This window comes from Mobula hypostoma, chromosome 12, assembly GCF_963921235.1.
Source record: "Mobula hypostoma chromosome 12, sMobHyp1.1, whole genome shotgun sequence".
NCBI classification, from domain to species: Eukaryota; Metazoa; Chordata; class Chondrichthyes; order Myliobatiformes; family Myliobatidae; genus Mobula; species Mobula hypostoma.
Genome location: NC_086108.1, coordinates 13,076,679 through 13,100,532, shown reverse-complemented (window position 1 = coordinate 13,100,532; position 23,854 = coordinate 13,076,679). Strand labels below are relative to the sequence as shown.

Here is a 23,854-nt window from a genome sequence, read left to right as displayed (position 1 = left end):
GAATCAGCTGATAGGACAGAGATTCAAAATCTGGCTGAGGGCTGCTACAACAACAACTTCCTTCTCAATGCCAGCGAGACCAAGGAACTGATTATTGACTTCAGGAGGAGGAAGCTAGAGGGAGGTTCACTGGAAGCAGAGGGTGGTGATCGAAGTATGTTCCTCAGAATGGAGACCAGTGACTGGTGGTGTTGCCACAGGGCCGATGTTGGATAGTTACATAAATGATTGAAAAGGATGCAATTGCATAAGGCTTGATTAGTAAACTTGTGGATGACACAAAATTAGGAGATGTTGAAAATGAAGAAGGTTATTGTACAATGTTTGACCAGTTCAGAAAGTGAGCTGAGGAGTGGCAAATGGAAATCAATACAGATAAATATGAAGTAACACATTTTGGAAAGACAAACCATTGTAGGACTTATATCAAGAATAAGAAGGAATTGGGGATTGCAGTGGAACAGGAGGACCTGGTACTTAGTCAGGTTCACTATACACCGTCAGGATAGAACTGTCAAATCTTTCAAAAGCAGAGGCGGAGGCCTATGCCTCATGATCAACTCCTCTTGGTGCACAAATGTGTCAGTGATGTCTCAAATCTGTTCACCAGACCTGGAATATCTTGAAATAAAGTGCTGTCCATTGTGCCTGCTGAGGGAGATTTCAATGATCATTTTGGTAGCAGTGTACATTCCACTTCAGGCCAATGTCAAACAAGCTCTCGGTGATCTGCACCACATGCATGAAACAGCACACCCTGACAGCATCACCATCATTTTGGTGGATTTTAATCAGGCCAGATTGAAAAAGTCACCTATTAATTATCATCAGCAAATCACTTGCAGTAGCAGCGGAAACAACCCACTAGACCACCATCAAGAGTGCTTACTGTGCTGTTCCACAGCCACATTTCAGAAAGTCTGATCACCTATGAAAACTTGCTGTGCCTTCCCAAACCAAAAGCCATGGATGAACCAGGAGGTTCGTTGTCTGCTGAGGTCTAAGTCTGTGGCATTTAAGTCTGGAGACCCAGGTTTGTACAGGAAAGCCAGAAATGACTTGCAGAGGGCTATTTCAAGAGCAAAAAAAACAACACCAAGCCAAATAAAGGCAGCAAGATTTTCGATGGCAGTCGTTGATTGGAGTACTGTGTAGTCGCAACAGGAGCATTCCTGAGCAAGTCTGACAAAGATCTTCAATGGAAAACCCAATCTCTATAAAACAGAGGTACCGCCTAGTGGAGCAATCATTGGAGTAGTCTAGAGTCGGAGTAGTAAGGCTTTGGCTCAACAGAGCTTCGGTGAGAACAGGCAGAGGCAAGGCAAGTAGGTAAGCTCGGTCCTTATTTCTTATTTAAATCTTGAAATCTTGAGAGAATGGGGGGAGGGGGGGCCGGTGTCTCTCTACAGAGCCAGTATTCTGTTCCGGGTGTCAGATGTGGGATTTCCAGGAGACTCCCAGCCTCCACGATGGCCATATCTGTCCCAATGCACTGAGATGCAGCTCCTTAGAGACCGTGTTAAGGAACTGGAGCTGCAGCTCGATGACGTTTGGCTTGTTAGGGAAAGAGAAGCAATGATAATCAGGAGCTACAGGGAGGAAGTCACCCCAAGGCTACAGGAGACAGATAAATGGGTGACTGTCAGGAGAGGGAAGGGAGAATGTCAGATAGTGGCAAGCACCCCGTGGCCATCCTCCTCAACAATAAGTACTCCATTTTGAGTACTATTGGAGGGGTGGGACCTACCTGGGGGAAGCAACAGTGGCCATACCTCTGGCACTGAATCTGTTCCTGGGGCTCAGAAGGGTAGGAAACTGAAGAGGATGGCAGCAGTAATAGGGGACTCTATAATCAGGGGGACAGGTAGGCGGTTCTGTGAACATGAAAAGGAAACATGGATGGTAGTTTGCCTCCCAGGTGTCAAGGTCCGAGATGCTTCTGGACATGTCCACAATAACCTGAAAAGGGAGGGTGAGCAGCCAGAAGTAGTGATATATATTGGTACCAATGACATTGAAAGAAAAAGGGAGGAGGTCCTGAAAAAACAATATCAGGAGTTAGGAAGGAGCTGAGAAACAGGACCTCAAATGGTAGTAATCTCGGGATTGCTGTCTGTGCCATGTGACGGTGAGGACAGGGATAGAATGAGGTGGCAGATAAATGCGTGGCTGATGAATTGGAGAGGGGTAGAGATTCCAATTTCTGGATAATTGGGACCTCTTCTGGGGCAGGTGGAACCTGTACAAAAGGTACAGGTTGCACTTGAATTCAAGGGGGACCAATATTCTTGCGGGCAGGTTTGCTAGAGCTGTTGGGAGTGGTTTAAACTAATATGGCAGGGGAATGGGAACCCGTATGATAGAGCTGCGGATGAGCCAGCAAGTTTACCAGTAGATGATGGGTGTAACATGAATGTAACGAAGGACAAGCCAATGATTGGATTCGAATGCAGGCAGAGCAAAGAGTTAAGTTGTACCAGAGAAGCAAAATTCAAAAGGGCGAAGAATGCAGGACTGAAAGTGCTGTATTTAACTACACATAGGATTCAGAATAAGGTGGACAAACTCATGGCACAATTAGAGAGTGGTCGGTATGACGTTGTGGGGCATCACTGAGTTGTGGCTAAAAGAAGGCCGTAGGGAGCTTAACATCAAAGGATATACTGTGTATTGAAAGGACAGGAAGGAAGGCATAGGCGGTGGTGAGGCTCTGTTGGTAAGAGTTGGAATTATATCCTTAGAAAGAGGCGACATAGCATCAGAGAATGTTCAATCTTTGTGGGTGGAGTTAAGAAATTGCAAGGGTAAAAAACCATTGTGGGAATCATATATATAGGCCCCCAAATAGTAGTCAAGATGTGGGGTTGAGATTGCAAAGGGACACTGAAAAGGCAAGTAATAAGGGTAATGACACAATTATAATGGGGGACTTCAATGTGCAAGGGAATTGGGAAAATCAGGTTGGTGTCGGATTGCACGAGAAAGCATTTATTGAATGCTTACAGATGGCTTTTTAGAGCAGCTTGTGCTTGAGCCTACTCAGGGAAAGGCCATCTTAGATTAGGTGTTGTGTAATAACCCAGATCTTATCAGGAGCTTAATGTAAAGGAACCATTAGGAGACAGTGATCTTGATATAATTGACTTCATACTGCAATTTGAGAAGGAAAAGCACAAGTCAAATGTATCAGTATCACAATGGAATAAAGTGGATTACAGAGGTATGAGAGAGGAGCTTACCCAGGTGGATTGGAGGAGGATACTGGTGGGGATGACAGCAGAGCAGAGCAGAGATGGCTGAAGTTTCTGGAAGTAGTTCATAAAGCACAGGACAGCTATGTCCCACAGAAGAAGTCCTCAAATGGCAGGGCTAGGCAACTATGGCTGACAAAGAAAGTTAAGGACTGCATAAAAGCCAAGGAAAGGGCATGTAAGATAGCAAAAGTGAGTAGAAAGTTGGATGATTGGGAAGCTTTTAAAATCCAACAAAAGGTAACTAAAAAAAGCTAGGGAAGAGACAAAATACATAGGCAGCCTAGCCAATAATATAAAGCAGGATACCAAAAGTTTTTTCAGTTATATAAAGAGTAAAAGGGAGGTGAGAGTTGATATTGAACCACTGGAAAATGATGCTGGTGAGGTAGTAACGGGAGAACAAACAAATGGCAGATGAACTTAATGAGTACTTTGCATCTGTCTTCACTGTGGAAGACACTAGCAGTGTGCCAGAGGTCCATGAGTATCAGGGAGCAGCAGCGAGTGCCATTGTTATTACAAAAGAAAAAGTGCTAGGCAAACTTAAAAGTCTTAAAATGAATAAGTCACCTGGGCCAGATGGACTACATCCCAGAGTCCTGAGAGAGGTTGCTGAAGAGATAACGGATGCATTGGTCATGATCTTTCAAGAGTCACTTGATTCTGGCATGGTCCCAGAGGACTGGGAGATTGTAAATGTCACTCCACTCTTTAAAAAGGGAGGAAGGCAAAAGAAAGGAAGTTATAGTCCAGTTAGTCTAACCTGAGTGGTTGGGAAAGTTTTGGGGTCTATTATTAAGGATGAGGTTTTGAGGTACTTGTAGACTAATGATAACATAAGTCAAAGTCAGCATGGTGTCTGTAAAGGGAAATCTTGCCTGACAAATCTGTTAAGAGTTCTTTGAGGAAATAACAAGTAGGGAGGATTAAGGAGATGTCATTTACTTGAATTTTCAGAAGGCATTTGATTAGGTGCCTCATGATGCTGTTTAACAAGATATAATCTTATGGCATGACAGGAAAGATACTGGCATGGATAGCAGAATGGCTGACAGGCAAGAGACAGCAAGTGGGAATAAAAGGGGCCTTTTCTTGGTTGGCTGCCGGTAACTAGTGGTGTTCCTCAGGGGTCGGTATTGGGATCACTGATTTTCAAATTGTTTGTCAGTGATTTAGATAATGGAATTGATGGCGTTGTGGCAAAGTTTGTGGATGATATGAAGATAGGTGGAGCGGTAGATAGTGCTGAGGAAGCAATGTGATTACAGCAGGACTTAGACAAATTGGAAGAATGGGCAAAAATATGGCAGATGGAATACAATGTTGGGAAATGTATGATAATGCATTTTTGGTAATAGGAACAATAGTGCAGACCATTTCCAAATGGGGAGAAGGTTCAAACATCAGAGGTGCAGAGGGACTTAGGAGTCCTTGTGCAAGACTCCCAGAAGGTTAATTTATAGATTGAGTCTGTGGTAAAGAAGGCAAATGCAATGTTGGCATTTATTTCAAGGGGAATGTAATCTTTTATAAGACACTAGTCAGGCCGCATTTGGAGTATTGTCAACAGATTTGGGCCCTGTATCTCAGAAAGGATGTGTTGTCATTGGAGAGAGTCCAGAGGAGTTTCACGAAGATGATTCCGGGAATGAAGGGGTTAACATATGAAGAGCATTTGGCAGCTTTGGGCTTGTACTCACTGGAATTTAGAAGAATGCATGGGGATCTCATTGAAACCGCTCCCTATGCGACTCCCTTGTCCATTCGTCCCCCCCCCCCATCCCTCCCTACTGATTTCCCTCCTGGCACTTATCCTTGTAAGTGGAACAAGTGCTACACATGCCCTTACACTTCCTCCCTTACCACCATTCAGGGCCCCAGACAGTCCTTCCAGGTGAGGCGACACTTCACCTGTGAGTCGACTGAGGTGATATACTGCGTCCGGTGCTCCTGATGTGGCCTATATATTGGTGAGACCCGACGCAGACTGGGAGACCGCTTTGCTGAACATCTACGCTCTGTCTGCCAGAGAAAGCAGGATCTCCCAGTGGCCACACATTTTAATTCCACATCCCATTCCCATTCTGACATGTCTATCCACGGCCTCCTCTACTGTAAAGATGAAGCCACACTCAGGTTGGAGGAACAACACCTTATATTCCATCTGGGTAGCCTCCAACCTGATGCATGAACATCGACTTCTCTAACTTCCACTAGTGCCCCACCTCCCCCTCGTACCCCATCTGTTATTTATTTTTATACACACATTCTTTCTCTCACTCTCCTTTTTCTCCCTCTGTCCCTCTGACTATACCCCCTGCCCATCCTCTGGGCTCCCCCCCCCCGGTCTTTCTACCCGGGCCTCCTGTCCCATGATCCTCTCATATCCCCTTTGCCAATCACCTGTCCAGCTCTTGGCTCCATCCCTCCCCCTCCTGTCTTCTCCTATCATTTTGGATATCCCCCTCCCCCTCCCACTTTCAAATCTCTTACTAATTTCCTTCAGTTAGTCCTGACGAAGGGTCTCGGCCTGAAACGTCGACTGTACCTCTTCCTAGAGATGCTGCCTGGCCTGCTGCGTTCACCAGCAACTTTGAAGTGTGTTGCTTAAATGTTCAAAGGACTTGTGATGGGATCCTGAATTACCCCATGAACTGTGCTCGTTTACCCCTGTTAACTGTGCTTTTGAAAAGAGAGAGAGAGAGTTCTTTAACACCAATAGCTTGTTTTTAAAAGAGAGAGAGAGACGAAGACTGCTCACAGGTTGTTTATACTTTCCTCAAGGATACTTCCTGCTGGCATTTCTTACACAGAGAGAGGAAGGAGGAGTTATTTGAATGACAGCTGGTATTCAGTACGGTGAGATAAATAGGAGGTCAGATGATATAGACACTAGACACATGTTTTGGACACTGAATGAGCTTTGTTGTGCCCGCAGAAAAAGTGGGTTTTTGGAGGATCGGTCGCTCTTACAGTGAAAAGGAAAGGGGTTGACCGGTGGGGAGTTGTCCATGTGTCTACCCTCGCCTGGGTGATAGCTCCACCACAGAAAACTGGTCCCCTTTGTTGTGGTCACAGTCGGTGACTTTAAAAGGATTTCGAAGGACAACGAGAAATCGATGGCGTCAGCTCACTTGAAGACTCAAATCTTTCTCTCTTTCTCTCTCTCTCTCCATCACTACTCAACTCAATACCACGAACTGTACTGAACTGAACTGAACTTTACTCATCATCGTAAGACTGTATCTTTTTACCCCTAGACTTAAAGAAGCTTGGTTTTTCATACATATATTTCCACACTTACTGATATACTTACTTATATATATAATCATTGCTAACCTGTTTGATTTATCTACATTTATATTACCATATTGTGTAGTTACTAATAAATATTATTAGTTAATAACAATACTGGACTCCAAAGTGTTTTCCATCTCTGCTGGTTCTTTATTCCTGTCACGGGGTAGGGTGGGTATGGAGAGGATGTTTTAAATGGTGGGGGTATCCAGACCTAGAGGGCACGGCCTCAATATTGAGGAACGACCCTTGAGAACAGAGGTAAGGAAGAATTTATCTAGCCAGAGAGTAGTAAATCTGTGGAATGCTCTGCCACAGACTGCAGTGGAGGCCAAGTCCATGGGTATATTTAAAGTGAAAGTTGATCGTTTCCTGATCGGTCAGGGCATCAAAGGATATGGTGAGAAAGCAGGTGTATGGGGTTGACTGGGATCCAGGATCAGCCATGATGGAATGGTGGAGCAGACTCGGGCTGAATGGCCCACTTCTGCTCCTATGTTTTATGATTGGAGGTGACATTGAATGCATGACAATTCTGGGAGGGTTTGCAAGACATTACTTCCTACAAAGCAAAATCCAATCGCATGAATAGCAGCGATGCTTCACTACCAGATGAACTCAATGCCTTCTACATCCGCTTTGAAAGGGAGAACATAACTAAATCTGTGAAGATCCCTGCTGCACCTGATGACCCTGTGATCTCTGTCTCGAAGGCCGATGTCAGGCTGTCTTTAAAGAGGGTGAACCCTTGCAAAGCAGCAATCCCTGATGAAGTACCTGGTAAGGGTTACATGCATATACTTGCTGTTATTGATTGGTTTATTTATTTTTTCCTTTCTACGTGATCATGTATTGCATTTTACTGCTGCTGTTAAGTTAACAAATTTCACAACACATGCTGGTGATAATAAACCTGATTCTGATGTGGTGATTTGTCTCCACTTACTGGCAGAAGGTGGTATAGCAGTTACATATATCTTCATTCACGTGTTTTAATTGTGTACACTCTTAATTGGTTTATCTCTATGTAAGGAATTTCTGTCATCTTGAGTATAAAGGTGATAGATTTTTTTTCAAAAGCGCCATCTTTTTATATCAACATACATCAAAGTTGCTGGTGAACGCAGCAGGCCAAGCAGCATCTATAGGAAGAGGCGCAGTCGACATTTCTGACTTCCTGACGAAGGGTCTCGGCCTGAAACGTCGACTGCGCCTCTTCCTATAGATGCTGCTTGGCCTGCTGCGTTCACCAGCAACTTTGATGTATGTTGCTTGAATTTCCAGCATCTGCAGAATTCCTGTTGTTTGCGTTTATCTTTTTATATCAAATATCTTTAATATCTGAAATCTCACTTGTCTTTGTCTATACCTTTTTTTAAACTTTAAGATAAATGATCATGAAGAATCAATGAATCAAAGTCTGTCACTCATTCCTCAACTCCTAAAAGAATCCAGGGATCGAAAATTACCGAGAACTGACAGGGCACAGCCTCAGAATAGATGGATGCTCCTTTAGAACAGAGATGAGAGTGGTGAATCTGTGGAATTTGTTGCCACAGGCAGCTGTGGAGGCCAAATCATTGGGTATATTTAAAGTGGAGGTTGATAAGTTCTTGATTAGTAAGAGCATCAATGCTTATGGGAAGAAGGCAGGGTTGAGAGGAATAATAAATCAGCCATATTGGAATGGTGGAGCAGATGTAATGGGTTTCATGCACTAATTCTGCTCCTGTGTCTTATGGTATAAAGTGCACAAAAGATTTACGAGGGTTTTGCACAGACTTGAGACAGTTATAGGGAGAGATTGGCCTTTACTGCTTGAAATATTGAAGAATCAGGGGCAACTTTATAGAAACATTTAAAATTATGAGAGGCACATATAAGGTGAATGGAGACAGTCTTTTCCCCAGGGTAGGGACAATCAAAGCTACAGGGCATAGGTTCAGAGATGGGAAAGATTTAAAAGGGTCCCGTGGGGCAATTTTTCCACCCCGAGTGTGGCGAGTCTAGGACACGAGCTGCCAAATGGAGTGGTTCAGGCAAGTGAAATGGCGTCATTTAAGAAACATAAACATGAGAAAATCTGCAGAAACTGGAAATCCAGAATAATGCACAAAAAATGCTGGGGGAACTCAGCAGGTCAGTCAGCATCAATGGAGATAAATAAACAGTCAAAGTTTCAAACCAAGACGATTCTTCAGGACTGAGAAGGAAGGGGAAGACTCCAGAATAAGAAGGTGGGGGGGGGGAGGGGAAAGAGGAAAGCTAGAATGTGATAGGTGAAGCCAGGAGGGTAGGAAAGGTAAAGAACTGGAGAAGAAGGGATCTGATAGGACAGGAGAGTGGACAATAGGAAAAAGGGAAGGAGAAGGGGACCTGGGGGAACTGATAGGTAGAGGTAAGAGGCCAGAGTGGGGAAAGGGGGGAACAGAAAACATTTTTTTTACCGGAAGGAGAAATTGTTATTCATGCCATCAGGTTGGAGGCTACTCAGGTGAAATTTAAAGGTATTGCTCCTCCACCCTGAGGGTGGCCTCATCGTGGCTCAAGAGGAGGCCATAGACTGACACATCGGAGAGGGAATGGGAATTAAAAGTCTTGGCCACCTGCAAGCTCTGCTTGTGACGGATGGACAGAGGAGCTCGACGAAGTAGTCCCCCAACTTATGACAAGTCTCACCAACGTAGAAGAGGGCGCAGTGGGAGCACTGGAAGCTGGACGCCAGACATAGCACTGTGGGTGTACTATGTTGGTGCTGTAATGTATGGAAAACCTGCGAACTTCCCCCAGCACATCCCCTAGGTTCATTGCTTGTTAACGCAAATGATACATCACACGGTATGTTTCATTGTACACATGGTAAATAAATCCAAATCTGAATCTGATCTGAACTACTTGAATAGGTCCATGGAGGGGGAGGGCTGAGAGCTGGGGTTCCTGTGGTAAACCATATATATGTTGTAACTGGGTTACCTGTCTGGACACGCCCCTCTGCTGACTGCCCCTGTGGCTCCTCCCACAGACCCCTGAATAGAGGACATTTCGCCAGTGCTCCTCCTCCTCCTCAGTCCAGGGGCAGACGCTCAGCATGGAGGTCACATTTTACTGCGAATAAAAGCCTTTCAGTATTTACCCTGCTTCCAGTCTTTTGGAGTTAAGTGATGGTGCATGTGTTCCCAACCTTTTTTATGCCATGGACCAATACCATTAAGCAAGAGGTTCATGGACTCCAGGTTGGGAACCCCTGATTTATAGAGATGATTTATATGGTGACTACAGGGTGTATAGAGGAGAGATATACCAGCTAATTGAGTGGTGTCACAGTAACAGGCTTGAACTGAATGGCAGTAAGGCCAAAGAGCTGATTGTGGACTTCAGAAAGGATAAGGCGAGGGAACATGAATCAATCCTCATAGAGGGATCAGAAGTGGAGAGAGTGAACGGTTTCAAGGTCCTGGGTGTCAATATCTCTGCGGATCTAACCTGGTCCCATCATATTGATGCAGCTATAAAGAAAGCAAGATAATGTCTATATTTCATTAGGAGTTTGAGGAGATTTGGTTTGTCACCAAAAGCACTCAATACCTCTATAATGCACCATGGAGAGCATTCTGACTGGCTGTATCACCGGCTGGTATGGTGGTGGGTGCTACTCCAGAGAGTTGTAAAATTTGCCAGCTCCATCATGGGCACTGGCCTCCGCAGCATCCAGGACATCTTCAAGGAACGATGCCTCAGAAAAGCAGCTTCCATCATTAAGGACCCCCACCACCCAGGACATGCCTTCTTACTATCATTAATGTCAAGAAGGAGGTATAGACGCCCGAAGGCACACACTCAGTGATTCAGGAACGGCTTTTTCCCCTCTGATTCCTAAATGGACATTGAATGCATGAACACTACCTCACTACTTGTTTTTATTTCTATTTTTGCATTACGTATTTAACTATTTAATATACATATATATACTTACTATAATTCAGCTTTTCTTTTTACATGTATTACATTGTGCTGCTGCCACAAAGTGAACAAATTTCACGACACATTAAACCTGATTCTGATATGAGCCACACACTGGCAGATGGGACTAGCTGAAGTGGGAATCTCGGTTGCTATGAAGCTGTTGGTCTGACGAGCCATTTCCATGCTGTAAGACTCTGAGTGGATCTGGACAGCGTGTCATAGGGTTATGGCCCTACAGCACGTTAACAGACACTTTGGCCCACTAAATTATGCGCCCGCTACAGGAGACCCACTTGATCAGAATCGGGTTTAATATCACTGGCATATGTCGTGAAATCTGCTGTCTTGCGGTGGCAGTACAGTGCACCTTCTGATCACTGTCCCATCAATTCCCCGCGCCCCCCACCCAGAAGCAGGTATCCAGTTATACCTACTTCTGACATGGACAGAGGTTTCCTGCTGCCCACTGTTTCGAAACCTCACTGCGTTCTGTTAACCTCAATGATGACTTTTCGTCCTCTGCTCCAGGGGAAGCGAGCCTGATCTGTCCTTGTATCTAAAATGCTCCAACCTAGGGTTAGGGTTGGGATCCAAGTGCCTTTATTGGGATCTTCCTCCTCCTTACACCCACTTTAAAGTTTAGAATTATAAATGAGCCAAGGTGGGTGGGGTTATTACTTATGCTTGGAGCTGCAAGGTGTCTTATTGTAGGGAATGGGCGCTATGATTTGTGGGATGTCGGCCAAAGTTTCTGGGGATGTGGAGGGAAGAGTTAGGAATAGAAGTAGGGGTGGGGGATGGGGATCTTATTGGGATCCATCCATCAATGCTCCATCCCAGGGTTTAGGGTTACCCGCTTGGGACAATTTGCAACAGCCAGTTAAACAACTAATGAGCATGTCTTTATGAAGCTGGATCACAGGTAAGAGAACTGCAAAAACTTACAAACTCCATTCACAGCACAGGGGGTGGGCAGGGGGTGGGTGGTGGGGAACAGCATCGAACTAAGTCACTGGAGCTATGATCAGTTCCAAGACAGAAACCAGTGACAGCGGAGAAGATGTCCAACATCCTACCTAGACACTGAGATCGATCCGCATCGACTCGGAATCCAGGTTCACATGAGCACTCAAATGAGCCGACAGTGTTGGTGCAGTGTCCTTTGCCACAGCGGCCAGCGGTACTACACTCGTCAACATCTGGGAAAGATGGGAGTGACAGACAGAATTTAAAGTCAGCATGGAGCCACTACATCGACATTGACCAGTGGGCACACGTCCCTATTAATTCCACCCAACAGCACTTGGCCTCTTAGGTCCAGATGATACACGTGCTCGTCTCTCGTTCATTATGTGTCGTGTTGTATGATGTGGGCCATCATGGTGACCGTGATTGTTCTTGATAAATTTTTCTACCAAAGCCATTTGTCTCTGCCTTCATCTGGGCAGTGCCTTCACAAGAAAGGTGATCCCAGTCAGTATCAATACTCTTCAGAGATTGTCTGCCTGACGTCAGTGGTCACATAACCAGGACTTGTGATGTGCACCAGGGGCTCATACGACCATCCACACCTGCTCCCATGGCTTCACGTGACCCTGATTGGGTGGGGGGGGTGTTGCTAAGCAGGTGTGACACCTTGCCCAAGGGTGACCTGCAGGGTAGCGGAGGGAAAGAGCACCTTAGGAGACGTATCTCCACCCGTGGGGAATAAGGAGAAGCAGGAATAAGAGATGCAGAAAGTGACAGGGAGATAGAGGGGAACACAGAGAGTAGAGAATGAATGGGGAAATGGAAGGTAGGTCGAGGTAGTGAACGAGTGCAGAGAGACAAAAGGGTATTAATTCAGATGTCAAAATGATTGAATGCTGAAGAGCAAGATGCATAAAAGAAAAATGTCAGAATGTGGGAGTGTGTGACGAAGAGAAAGGGAGACTGGAAGAAATTAACATTGAGGAAAAGAGAGAGAGACAATGTGTCTGCTAAATTCGCTTTATCATGAATACTTACACTCAGACATGTAATATGAAGAGTGTTTGATGGCTTCGGGCCTCTACTCACTGGAATTCAGGAGAATGAGGGATGACCTCATTGAAATCTATTGAATGGTGAAAGGCCTTGATAGAGTGGATGTGGAGAGGATGTTTCCTATGGTGGGAGAGACTAAGACCAGAGGACACAATGTCAGAATAGAGGGACGTTCTTTTACAATGGAGATGAGGAGGAATTTCTTTAGCCAGAGTTGTGTGGAATTTGTTGCCATAGGTAGCTGTGCAAGCCAAGTCACTGAGTACATTTAAGGCAGAGGTTGATAAATTCCTGATTGGTCGGGGCATGAAGGGATACAGGAAGAAGGTGCAGGAGATTGGGGCTGAGAGGAAAATGGATCAGCCGTGATGAAATGGTGGAGCAGATTTGATGGGCCAAATGGCCTAATTCTGCTCCTATCTCTTATGGTCTTAGGATCTCATTTACAATAAAACATATTATACAGACGTAGTCTCTCTCTCTTCCCTTTCTTTGAAGTGGGAAATAATTGGTAAGCTTCAGATAAAATTGCAGGTAAAGATTGGACAGCTGAGGAAATGCAGAGCAAAGCTGGAAATCTAATGCAGGTTGCTGGGGCTGGGGAAGAGGTATTCAGCAGTGTGATCACGGTCTGCCTGAAACACCAATGCCTTTGAATGGAAAATCCTTCAAAAGGTCATGAATTCAGCCCAGCACATCATGAGTAAAGCCCTCTCAACCATCGAGCACGTCTACATGAAACACTGTTGTAGGAAAGCAACATCCATTGTCAAAGATCCCCACCACCCAGGACGTGCTCTTTTCTCACTGCTGTCATCAGATAGAAGGTTCAACAACCTCAGGACTCACACGACCAGGCTCAGGTACATTTACTACGCCTCAGCCATCAGGCTCTTGAATAGAGGGGGATAACTACACTCACTTGCTCACCCACTGAGATATTCCCACAACCAATGATCTCACTTTAAGGACTCTTTATCTCATTATCTCATGTTCTCATTATTTATTACTATTTATTTATATTTGCATTTGCACAGTTTGCTGTCTTCTGCACTCTGGTTGATCTTTCATTGATCCTGTTATGGTTACTATTCGATAGATTTGCTGAGTATGCCCACAAGAAAATGAATCTCAGGGTTGTATATGGAGACATATATGCACTTTGATAATAACATTTACCTTAAACTTTGCTTGGAGAGAGGCACAGGGAGGAAGGAGAGATGGGAAGGGATATGGTGGAGTTTTCAGAAGGAAGAGAGAACTGGAAGTGAGAAAGGAAGAGGGAAATTCAAATCACATTGACGTATCACTGATGTGTAATCGAGGAAACCTCACCTAAGCAAGTGGAGAGGTCAGGAGAGGTGGTGAATCCCTCAGCACAGAGACAGGTGTAGGATCCTGCACTGTTCAGACACTCTCCATATGGGGCGCAATAATCTCCTTCAAAACATTCATTGATATCTGAAAAGACAAGAATAAATGTCACATGAGCATTTGAAAATCTTCTCCCCATGCCCAAGGCCAATTTCCAAGTTTAGCCAAAAAGGAAGACATTGCTGCAGAAACAGGAAATGGTCCAGACTGATAGTTCTGGGTCGAGCACTGGGGCACAAATGCAGGACACTAGCGCTGGACATAATAACTGGATACAAATGCATGGCACAAACACAGGACAACATTCCCAGAGTTGTGTGTTCCAGCCAGGAAAGGCCAAACTTTTCAGCACTCTGGAAAAGACTGATTTGTATACAAGTGAACTATGAGAACCAGTGGGTGAGCCTGTTGCACTGTGGGTAGAGCCGATGGTCAGACCTGCACACTGGTTGCCATCAGCACGGAGCCGGTATCCAGGGTTACATCTGCACCGATAGGAGCCTTCAGTGTTGATGCACATTCCAGCCTCTCCACAGGCTGCACCTCTTGCACACTCATCAATGTCTGGAAAAACAAGGGGAAATATGTCACCCAGTACAGCAAAACCACTACAACATAGCCCATTATCCAGTGCTCCAAATCCCGCAACTCAGCTTGATATCTGCACTATCTATCCACTCTCTTAATATTCAAAAAATTATCTACCTCTTTATTGAATATACATTGAACCTCTTGGGTAGAGAATTCCAAAGATTCACCACCTACTGAGTGAGAGATTTCTTCTCATCTAAATCCTCTGAACATTCTTCAGCTACCACATTAAAAATGTGTCTTTAAACAGATTATAAACTTAGGAGATTCTGCAGATGCTGGAAATCCAGACCATTAAGTTTTGTAACTTCAAAACATTGAACTAATTCAAAGGGTGACACGGGAATCCAAAATGCGGATCTAACTTTGAGTTTTACTTTTAGTGAGGCGCACATGTATCATGTGGTGACATGATGATGATTCACACATTTTTACATGTAACCCGCAATGAATTATTAAAACAAACAAGAATGCTTAATCAAAATATATATACGAGGGCTGATTGATATGTTTGTAGCTAGGGTAGAAGGAGATGAGTTATTAACTTTAAAATTTCTGCATAATCACTCAAAGAGTTGAACTGCACGTGCATGTAACGAGAGCTGTATAACTCATCTTCTTCTACCTTAGGCCACGAACTTATCAATCACCCCTGCTGTGGACCATTTTCTGGAGGTCCAAGACGCCGACTTCTACAAAGAAGGGATCCGTATGCTCCACGACTGCTGGACTAAGTGTGTACATGTAGGAGGGGACAATGTTTAAAAATAAATGTGCTAGGTTTTCTAAAATGGACTCTTCTATCTTAGGCCACAAACTTATCAATCACCCCTGATGCGTTATTAACTGATGAGTTATTAACTTCAAAACTTTCTGCATAATCACTCAAAGAGTTGAACTGCATGTGCATGTAAAGAGAGCTGTATATATCATCTCCTTCTACTTTAGGCCACACATATACACACACACACACACACACACACACACACACACACACACACACACAAGATTACTCAAGTATTGCTGAAGTAATAAATGAACAGCACAGAGTAACACACTCAAAACGCTGGAGGAACCCAGCAGGTCAGGCAGCATCTATGGAAAAGAATAATTAGTCGATGTTTTGGGAGGAGACCCTTCATGAGAACTAGGAAGGAAGGGGGAAGACGCCAGTATTTCTCCCGTAGATGATCTCTTTAATGAGATTCTTATTTTGAACTTATTGACATTGCTTACCATGCGATGGATAGTTAAAAAAAGATTTCCTCCACACGCCTTGTTTGGCGTGTCGGGCGGCAACCTTGCTGTTTCTTTAGCGTTTGTTTGTTTTAACGAGGCCAAGTTGCAAGCTCGGTGCTCAACCCAGCACGGATGAAAAATGTGTTGGAGCCAGCCACATTTGAACCCGGGACCTCTTGTCAGAAGTCCGGGGGCAGATACCACAACACCACTGGCGCAGACGAATGGATAGTTAGCGGATTCCAAATTAACCATACCTATATTAGCACAGAATTTATATACTTCCTTTATGTACGGAAAGCAAATAAAATCCATTTTTTCTCTCAATGTGGATTGTTCTTGGACTTACTTGCAATGGAATTCTACAATGAAAGAGTTCAGAGCAGAGGTTCCCAACTGGCGTCCATGAATACTTTGGTCCATGGCATAAAAAAGGTTGGGAGCCCCTGGTATAGATTTACTCTTATCTACTCTACACTATCACTACCATAAAGGGTGTGGCAACATGGTTAGATGGAGATTTACCCTGCAGTTAATTTATACTGTTCCTGCTATGTGAAGTTCAATGAGATATTAGTATATGCTGTATATCTAACTCATGTTGTCCCTCTTGTGACAGTATGTGACAAAGGGAGATTTACTCCATCATTAATCCAGCTTCTGAACCACTTGAAGGGATTGTGAAGAAAAATATTTAATCCCTGACTCATTTTGTTCCTCGTGATGGGAGAGTGTAGAGGGAGATTTCCTCTCTGTCTGCTCTGTGCTATCCCTGTCATGGGAGTGTTTGATGGGTCAGCACAGAGGAGGTTTATTTTAGAGCAAGTCTGTGTTGTCCCTGCCAAGCAAATGTCTAATGGGATAGTGTAGAAGGAGATTCACTCTATATCGAATCTGCATTGTCTGTGTTGGAAGTTTTTGATGAGACATCAAAGCAGTGAGCTGCTGGTCACCCATTCTCATTTGATGCAGAAGATTCAAAGATTCAAAGTACATTTATTATCAAAGAATGTATAAATGATACAACCTTGGGATTTGTTTGCTTACAGGCAGTCGCAAAGCAAGGAACCTGAAAGAAGGCTATTAAAAAAAGACCAACCCCCTCAGAGAAAGAGAGAGAAAAAAATCATGTAAATGATAGAAGGGAGCACCAACAAGAGCATTCTGAACCAAAATGATCCAAATCCCCGGAACAGCCTAGAGTAGGTCCAAAGCCTTGGTATTCAGTTATTCAGTTCATCATATTAGCGGGAAAGTTTGCAGGCACAAAGCACAGCAGTTGGGGCCAGTCTCAGAGTCTTAGTGTCATGAAGAAAGGGATGCCCAGTCTATCCAGGCTGGTGTTTACATTGTCTAAAGAGCGGATCGCACCTCACATTAGGACCCAGGCTCTGCTGCATCGAACTGCTCCAGGCCTGGAACTCACTGCTGAAGAAGCCGTTCTTGACCTCCCCAAATCAGCTCAATGCCCAGAGCAATCCAACCTTTCCAGACACTCGGCACCCAGTCTTTCCACAGTGGATCGCACCTCACATTAGCACTTGGGTTCTACTGTGACAAATCACTTCGGGCCTAGAAAATACCACCCAGCTCATTCACTTCAGGCCAAGATTTCACTGCTAAAGAAGCTGTTCTTAACCTCTCCAACTCTGCTCGGCACTTAAAGTGATCCATCCTCACCCACCTCTTGACTATCTGCCTTTCCAGTCTATGTGGCAGGCATTTAAATCATCCAAAGGCAGATTGTATTAGGACCCAGGCTTCGCTGCGCAAATTGCTCCAGGCCTAGCACATGCCGCCCAGCAATTTGCTTTGTGCCCAGATGACACTGCCGAAAAATCCATTCTCAACCTCTCCAAATCAGCTTGGTGTCTACAGCAAGCCACCCTTGCACCCAAGTTAGTTGGAAGGGCATCGGAACTCCACAACCTCGACTTCTCCTCTCCGAATTGTTCACTCCAACCGGCATGGCTCCAGCTCCGCTGCATCGATTTTGCAGCATACCAGCAAGGCCCATTTCTCGAATCCACCACCTTTAATTGCTTCTTCACTGCTTGCAGTGATATTTTACCAGAATTTATTTCAAAGAAGTGTTAGCAGTAATGGTTTAATCGAATTAGTAATGTTTTTAAGTGATTTCTCTCCCACTTGCTAGAAAGAGAGAGGGAGTCTGTCTGGTCTGTCTGAGATACTGAAGCGTTGGGACAGACCGAAGTTTTAGATGGACTCTTGACCAAGATCCCTTTAGGGACATTGCTATTCCTTGCATGGTGCAGGGAGGGTGGGTCGATGCTTTTGCTGGAGCAAGCAGGGGAGGGGAAGAGTTGACGCCACTACTGCTACTTCTGTGTGTGAGGAGGAATGGGGGGTGGTTTGGGGTTCTGATGTTCTCTGTCATTCATTCTTTGGGGAGTTTTCTCTTTTGTGGATGTCTGCAAAGAGTAAGAATTTCAGGTCGTATACATTCTATGATATTAAATTCAAATATTGACAGTTAGAGGAAGCTTTTCGTTCTATTTGATGACTCCCACGTGCACAAGGCTCAAAGTTCTACAGGTTAGAGGCGCTAACTGTTTTACCTGTACACTTTCGATCCCGGATCTGGTATCCTGTGGGGCAGGGGAGGCAGTGGAAAGATCCAATGGAATTCACACACTCAGAGTTTGGACAAGTGAGCTCGTCCAAGCACTCATCAATATCTGAAAGAAAGCAGAATCCATGGAGTGTTAGGCGATCACTGTCCTTGGATGACTGATAATTCCCTCACCTCTGCTCTTGGTTTTAACCTTTAATTTCATGGTGACCATCTTCTCCCTCTTTAACTCCAACAATTCTGCCGCAGCTCCCAGCACATTCCAATTAATTCTGTCATTACACCCTGTCTTCAACTTAAAATTAATACTCTTTATCTGTCCTGTCACCTTACAGACTCTATGAAACTTCCTCCACAGGTTTGCTCCCACGTTCCCTGTGTTCCTCTGGATGTGAGAAGAGCTGGGAATATGGGGGCAGATGCCTGTTTCCTCATTTGTAAGGGGTCAGAGTGGTGTACATGTGGGTCAGATGTTAGATAGATACTGGGCCCCACTGTTCTGGCTAGAGTGACAACAATTGCCTGGAGACTCGGTTAAGACCAAAAGACGATAAGGTACAGGAACAGATTTAAGCTATTTCATCATGGCTGATTCATTTTCCCTCTCAGCTGCAATATTCTGCCTTCTTTCCATATCCCTTCATGCCCTGACTAATTACAAATCTAAACATTGGCCTTAAATATACCCAATGATTTGGCCTCCTCAACTGCTTGTGACAATGTATTACACAGATTTACCATTCTCTGGTTTAAAAAATTCCTCCTGATCTCCATTCTAAGTAGATGTCCCTCTCTTCTGAGGCTGAGCTTTCTGACTTTAGATTCCACCATCACAGGAAACAGCCTCTCCACATCCACTCTGTGGAGACATTTCAACATTCAAATAGATTCTCCCATCCCACCCTCAGTCCATCCCCACCCATCCCATCGAGAGAGGCCGAGGTGTAAGAAACTGCTGACATTACCAGTACAATCTGTGCCTTGAGAATTGGCCACAAATCCTCTGGAGCACACACAACGGTAACTGCCAACCACGTTCTCGCATCGACCATTGGGGCAGGGTGAAGGCCTTTGTCCACATTCATCCATATCTGTGGAAAACACAAAACTCTCCAATCTTGGGAACATTAGATACCTGACCCAAGTCTGATTGCAACTGCACTCTGACATTGGTTATGAACCCATATTAAACTGCTCTTTAGGCAGTTGGTCATTGTGGCTCATCTGATGGTATGCACATTGTAGTTACTCCAAAGAAGCTACTAGATGGCAATAATCCTCTTCATCTTAACTCAGTAACATTCCCCCAGCAATTTGTTGTATCCTTTGTTTGGTGGCATGACAGACGACAGGGGAGCAGCGCAATCTCGGTTTTAGCGACGACTAAGCCTCATGGCGAAGTGGTTGAGGCGTTGGACTAGTGATCTGAAGGTCGTGAGTTCAAGCTGCAGCTGAGGAGAGAATTGCATTTGGAGACAGCGTGTTGTGTCCTTGAGCAAGGTACTTAACCACACATTGCTCCTGCACGTTTATAGCCCAGCGGCTGCGGTTGGTGCAGTATGGACAAGACAAGACAACTGTGGGGTTCCCTGCTGCTGCAGTCCAGGAGAGGAGACACTGGAGGTGGTGTAGTGAGTCCTTGCTTGGTTGGGGGCTGCCCTCCAGTTGGTGGTCTTGAAGCACATAATAGTGCATAAATCCCTGGGCATGACCAGTATGATGGGTTGGTGGTAAGAGGCAGAGGGTGAGGGTGACGGTTGGTTTACAGATTGGAGACCTGTGACCAACAAAGTACAGCAGGATTTGGTGCTGGGTTCATGGTGTCTCATTGTATAAATTAACAATTTGGTTGAGATTGCAGATAACCTGATTAGTATGTTTGTAGATGACACCAAACTGGTGTCACCCAGCGCATGCTCTCTTCTTACTGCTGTCATCAGGAAGAAAGTACAGGAGCCTCAGGACTTACACCACCAGGTTCAGGAACAGAAACTACCCCTCAACCATCAGGCTCTTAAACCAGAGGTGATAACTTCACTAGCCCTGTCATTGAAATGTTCCCGCAGGCAATGGACTCACTTTTGAACACGCTTCATCTCATGTTGCCGATATTTATTGCTTATTTATTTATTATTATTGTTTCTTCTTTTTGTATTTGCACAGTTTGTTGTTTTCTGCACACTGGTTGAACACCCTAGTTGGGGGGTTTTTCACTGAGTCCCTTGTAGTTATTATTCCATAGATTTCTTGAGTATGCCCACTACAAAATGATTCTCAGGGTGACATATATGAGGTTTGATAATAAAATTTACTTTGAACTTCCAAAGAGTATGGAGCAAGATTTTCTCTGTACCTACTCGACAATATCACTACCAAAGTGGGTGTAACAAAACAGTTTAGATGGAGATTTGCACCACAACTAATCTACACTGTTCCTGCTGTGGGATGTTCAATGGAACATGAAGACATACTCTATACCCAACTCACGTTGTCCCTGTGATAGTAGATGACAAAGGGAGATTTATTCCATAATTCATCTGGCTTCTGGACCACTTGAAATGATAGTGAAGAAAAATATTTAATCCCTAACTCATGTTGTCCCTACAGTGATGGGAGATTGCAGAGAGAGCTTTCCTCTCTGTCTACTCTGTGCTAGGTCAGAAAGTTCGAGGTCACTTTGGGGGACTCTGAATTGGGGGTTCAGAGAGGAGGATCTTGGAGCAAGTGGGGGAGGGGAGAGGGGGCTTTGGAGTTCTAAAGTTTTCTGTCATTCATTCTTTGGGTTTTCTTTCTGTTTTGGGGATGTCTGTGAAGAGTTCTGATTCAGATTGTATGCATTGTCCGCCATTAAATTGAACCATTGACAGTTAGAGAAAGCTTTTCTCTGTATTTGCTGAGTAGGTTTGATGATTCCCATGTGCACAAGACTCTAAATGCTACAGGTTAGAGGCACTAACTGTTTTACCTGTACACTTTCCATCCCGGATCTGGTATCCTGTGGAGCAGGGGAGGCAGTGATAAGATCCAATGGAATTCACACACTCAGAGTTTGGACAAGTGAGCTCATTCAAGCACTCATCAATATCTGAAAGAAAGCAGAATCCATGGAGTGTTAGGAGATCACTGTCCCTGGATGGCTGATAATTCCCTCACCTCTGCTCTTGGTTTTAAACTTTAATTTCATGGTGACCATCTTCTCCCTCTTTAACTCCAACAATTCTGTCCCAGCTCCATGCACATTCTAATTAATTCTGCCATTACAGCCTGTCTTCAATTTAAAACTAAACCTCTTTATCTGTCCTGTCACCTTACAGACTCCATGAATCTTTCTCCATGGGGTCTGCTCCCACATTCCGTGTGATTAATTTGGATGGAGGAGGAGCAGCTGGGAACATGGGAGCAGATGGCTGTTCACTCATTTGTAGAGGGTCAGGGTGATGAACCTGTGGGTCAGATGTTGGATAGATACTGGGGCGGTGTACTGGCTAGAATGACTACAATTGCCTGGAGACTCAGCTAAGACCATAAGACCATATGATATAGGAGCAGAATTAGGCCATTTAGCCCATCGAGTCCGATCTGCCATTTTCTTGTGGCTGATCCATTTTTTCTTCTCAGCCCCAGTCTCCTGCTTTCTATCAGTATCTCTTCATGCCCTGACTAATCACAATTCTATCAACTTCTGCCTTGAATATATCGAATGACTTGGCCTCCACAGCCACTTGTGGCAACTAATTCTACAGACTTAACTCTCTCTGGCTAAAGAAATTCCTCTTCATCTCTGTTATAAATAGATGTCCCTCTATTCTGAGGCTTAGATTCCACCATCATAGGAAACATCCTCTCCACATCCACCCTGTCGAGGCCTTTCAACATTCAAATGGATTCCCCCATCCCACCCTCAATCCATCCCCACCCATCCCATCGAGAGAGACCGAGGTGTAAGAAACTGCTGACATTACCAATGCAATCTGTGCCTTGAGAATTAGCCACAAATCCTCTGGAGCACACACAACGGTAACTGCCAACCACGTTCTCGCATCGACCATTGGGGCAGGGTGAAGGCCTTTGTTCACATTCATCCATATCTGTGGAAAACACAAAACTCTCCAATCCTGGGAACATTAGATACCCGACCCAAGTCTGATTGCAACTGCACTCTGACATTGGTTATGAACCCACATTAAACTTCTCTTTAGGCAGATGGACATTGTGGCTCATCTGATGGTACACATATTGCAGTTAATCCAGAGTAGTTAGTGAGTGGCAAGAATTCCCTTCATCTCAACTCAGTAACATCTCCCCCAGCAATCTGTTATATCATTTGTTTGGTGGCACGACAGACGGCGTGGGAGTTGTGTGGCCTTGATTGTAGTGAGGACTAGGCCACAGATCTGTAGAATTAGTTGCCACAGGTGACTGTAGCGGCCAAGTAATTGGGTAAATTAAGGCAGATGTTGATAGATTCTTGATTAGTCAGGGAACGATGAGATACAGGGACAAGTCAGGAGATTAGGGCTGCTGCAGTCCAGGGGAGGAGACACTGGAAGTGGTGTAGCATTGCGTTCATGCACAGTTGGGGACTGCCCTCCCATTAGTGGTTTTGAAGCAGATAATAGTGGATTAATCCCTAGGGCATGACCAGGTGTATTCTAGGTCATTTTCGTAGGGAAGGAAGAAAACTGCTGGGGTCATGGTAGTGAATTCTGTATCTTCATTTGCCACAGGTGAGTTACTGGAAGATTGCTGATGTCGGGACTGTATTTAAGAAGGGCTACATGGACCAGTCAAGGAAGCACAGGCCAGTGAACACTGAACCCACTGGAGGATAAGTTTCTGTAAGGAATTCTGAGGGCTAGTTGCATTTGGAAAGGCAAGGACCGATCATGGATAGTCAGCATGGTTAATGGGAGATCATGCTTCAGAAGTCTGATAGATTTTCATGAGGAAGTGACCAACATGTTGTACTTGAGCAGTGTGGTGGATGTTGTCTACATAGACTTTAGCAAGGCCTTTTACAAGGTCCTGTCTGTAGGCTGGTGAAGAAGGTTAGAATACAAGGTGAGTTAGAAAATTGGGTACAAAATGGGTTTAGTGTTAGGAGGCAGAGGGTGAGCATGAGAATTGGTTTACAGATTGGAGACCTGTGACCAACAATGTACAGCAGGGACTGGTGCTGGGTTGATGCTGGCTCATTATATAAATTAACAATTTGGTTGAGATTGTAGGTGAGCTGATTACTATGTTTGTAGATAACACCAAACTGGTGTCATCCAGTACATGAAGTTACTGGAACCTCAGGACTTACACCACCAGGTTCAGGAACAGTTACCATCAGGCTCTTAAACCAGAAGTGATAACTTCACTGAACTTCACTAGCCCTGTCATTGAAATGTTCCTGCAGGCAATGTACTCACTTTCTAGCACGCTTCATCTCATGTTTTCGATATTTAGTGCTTATTTATTTATTATTATTGTTTTTTTCTTTCTGTAATTGCACAGTTTGTTGTCTTTTGCA

General features: G+C 44.5%; 1 protein-coding gene across 1 annotated transcript in view; it reads right to left on the bottom strand.

Annotated features, from left to right (window-relative positions):
* Positions 1-23,854, bottom strand: part of LOC134354613 (latent-transforming growth factor beta-binding protein 4-like) — a 346,432-nt gene that overhangs the window by 61,489 nt on the left and 261,089 nt on the right. The window contains exons 22-28 of the mRNA XM_063063620.1: positions 22,299-22,424; positions 21,302-21,421; positions 19,302-19,427; positions 18,323-18,442; positions 14,352-14,477; positions 13,875-14,000; positions 11,591-11,713 (exon numbers count right to left, since the gene is read on the bottom strand). Coding sequence (XP_062919690.1) covers positions 11,591-11,713; positions 13,875-14,000; positions 14,352-14,477; positions 18,323-18,442; positions 19,302-19,427; positions 21,302-21,421; positions 22,299-22,424 — 867 coding nt within the window. The remainder of the gene's footprint in view (positions 1-11,590; positions 11,714-13,874; positions 14,001-14,351; positions 14,478-18,322; positions 18,443-19,301; positions 19,428-21,301; positions 21,422-22,298; positions 22,425-23,854) is intronic.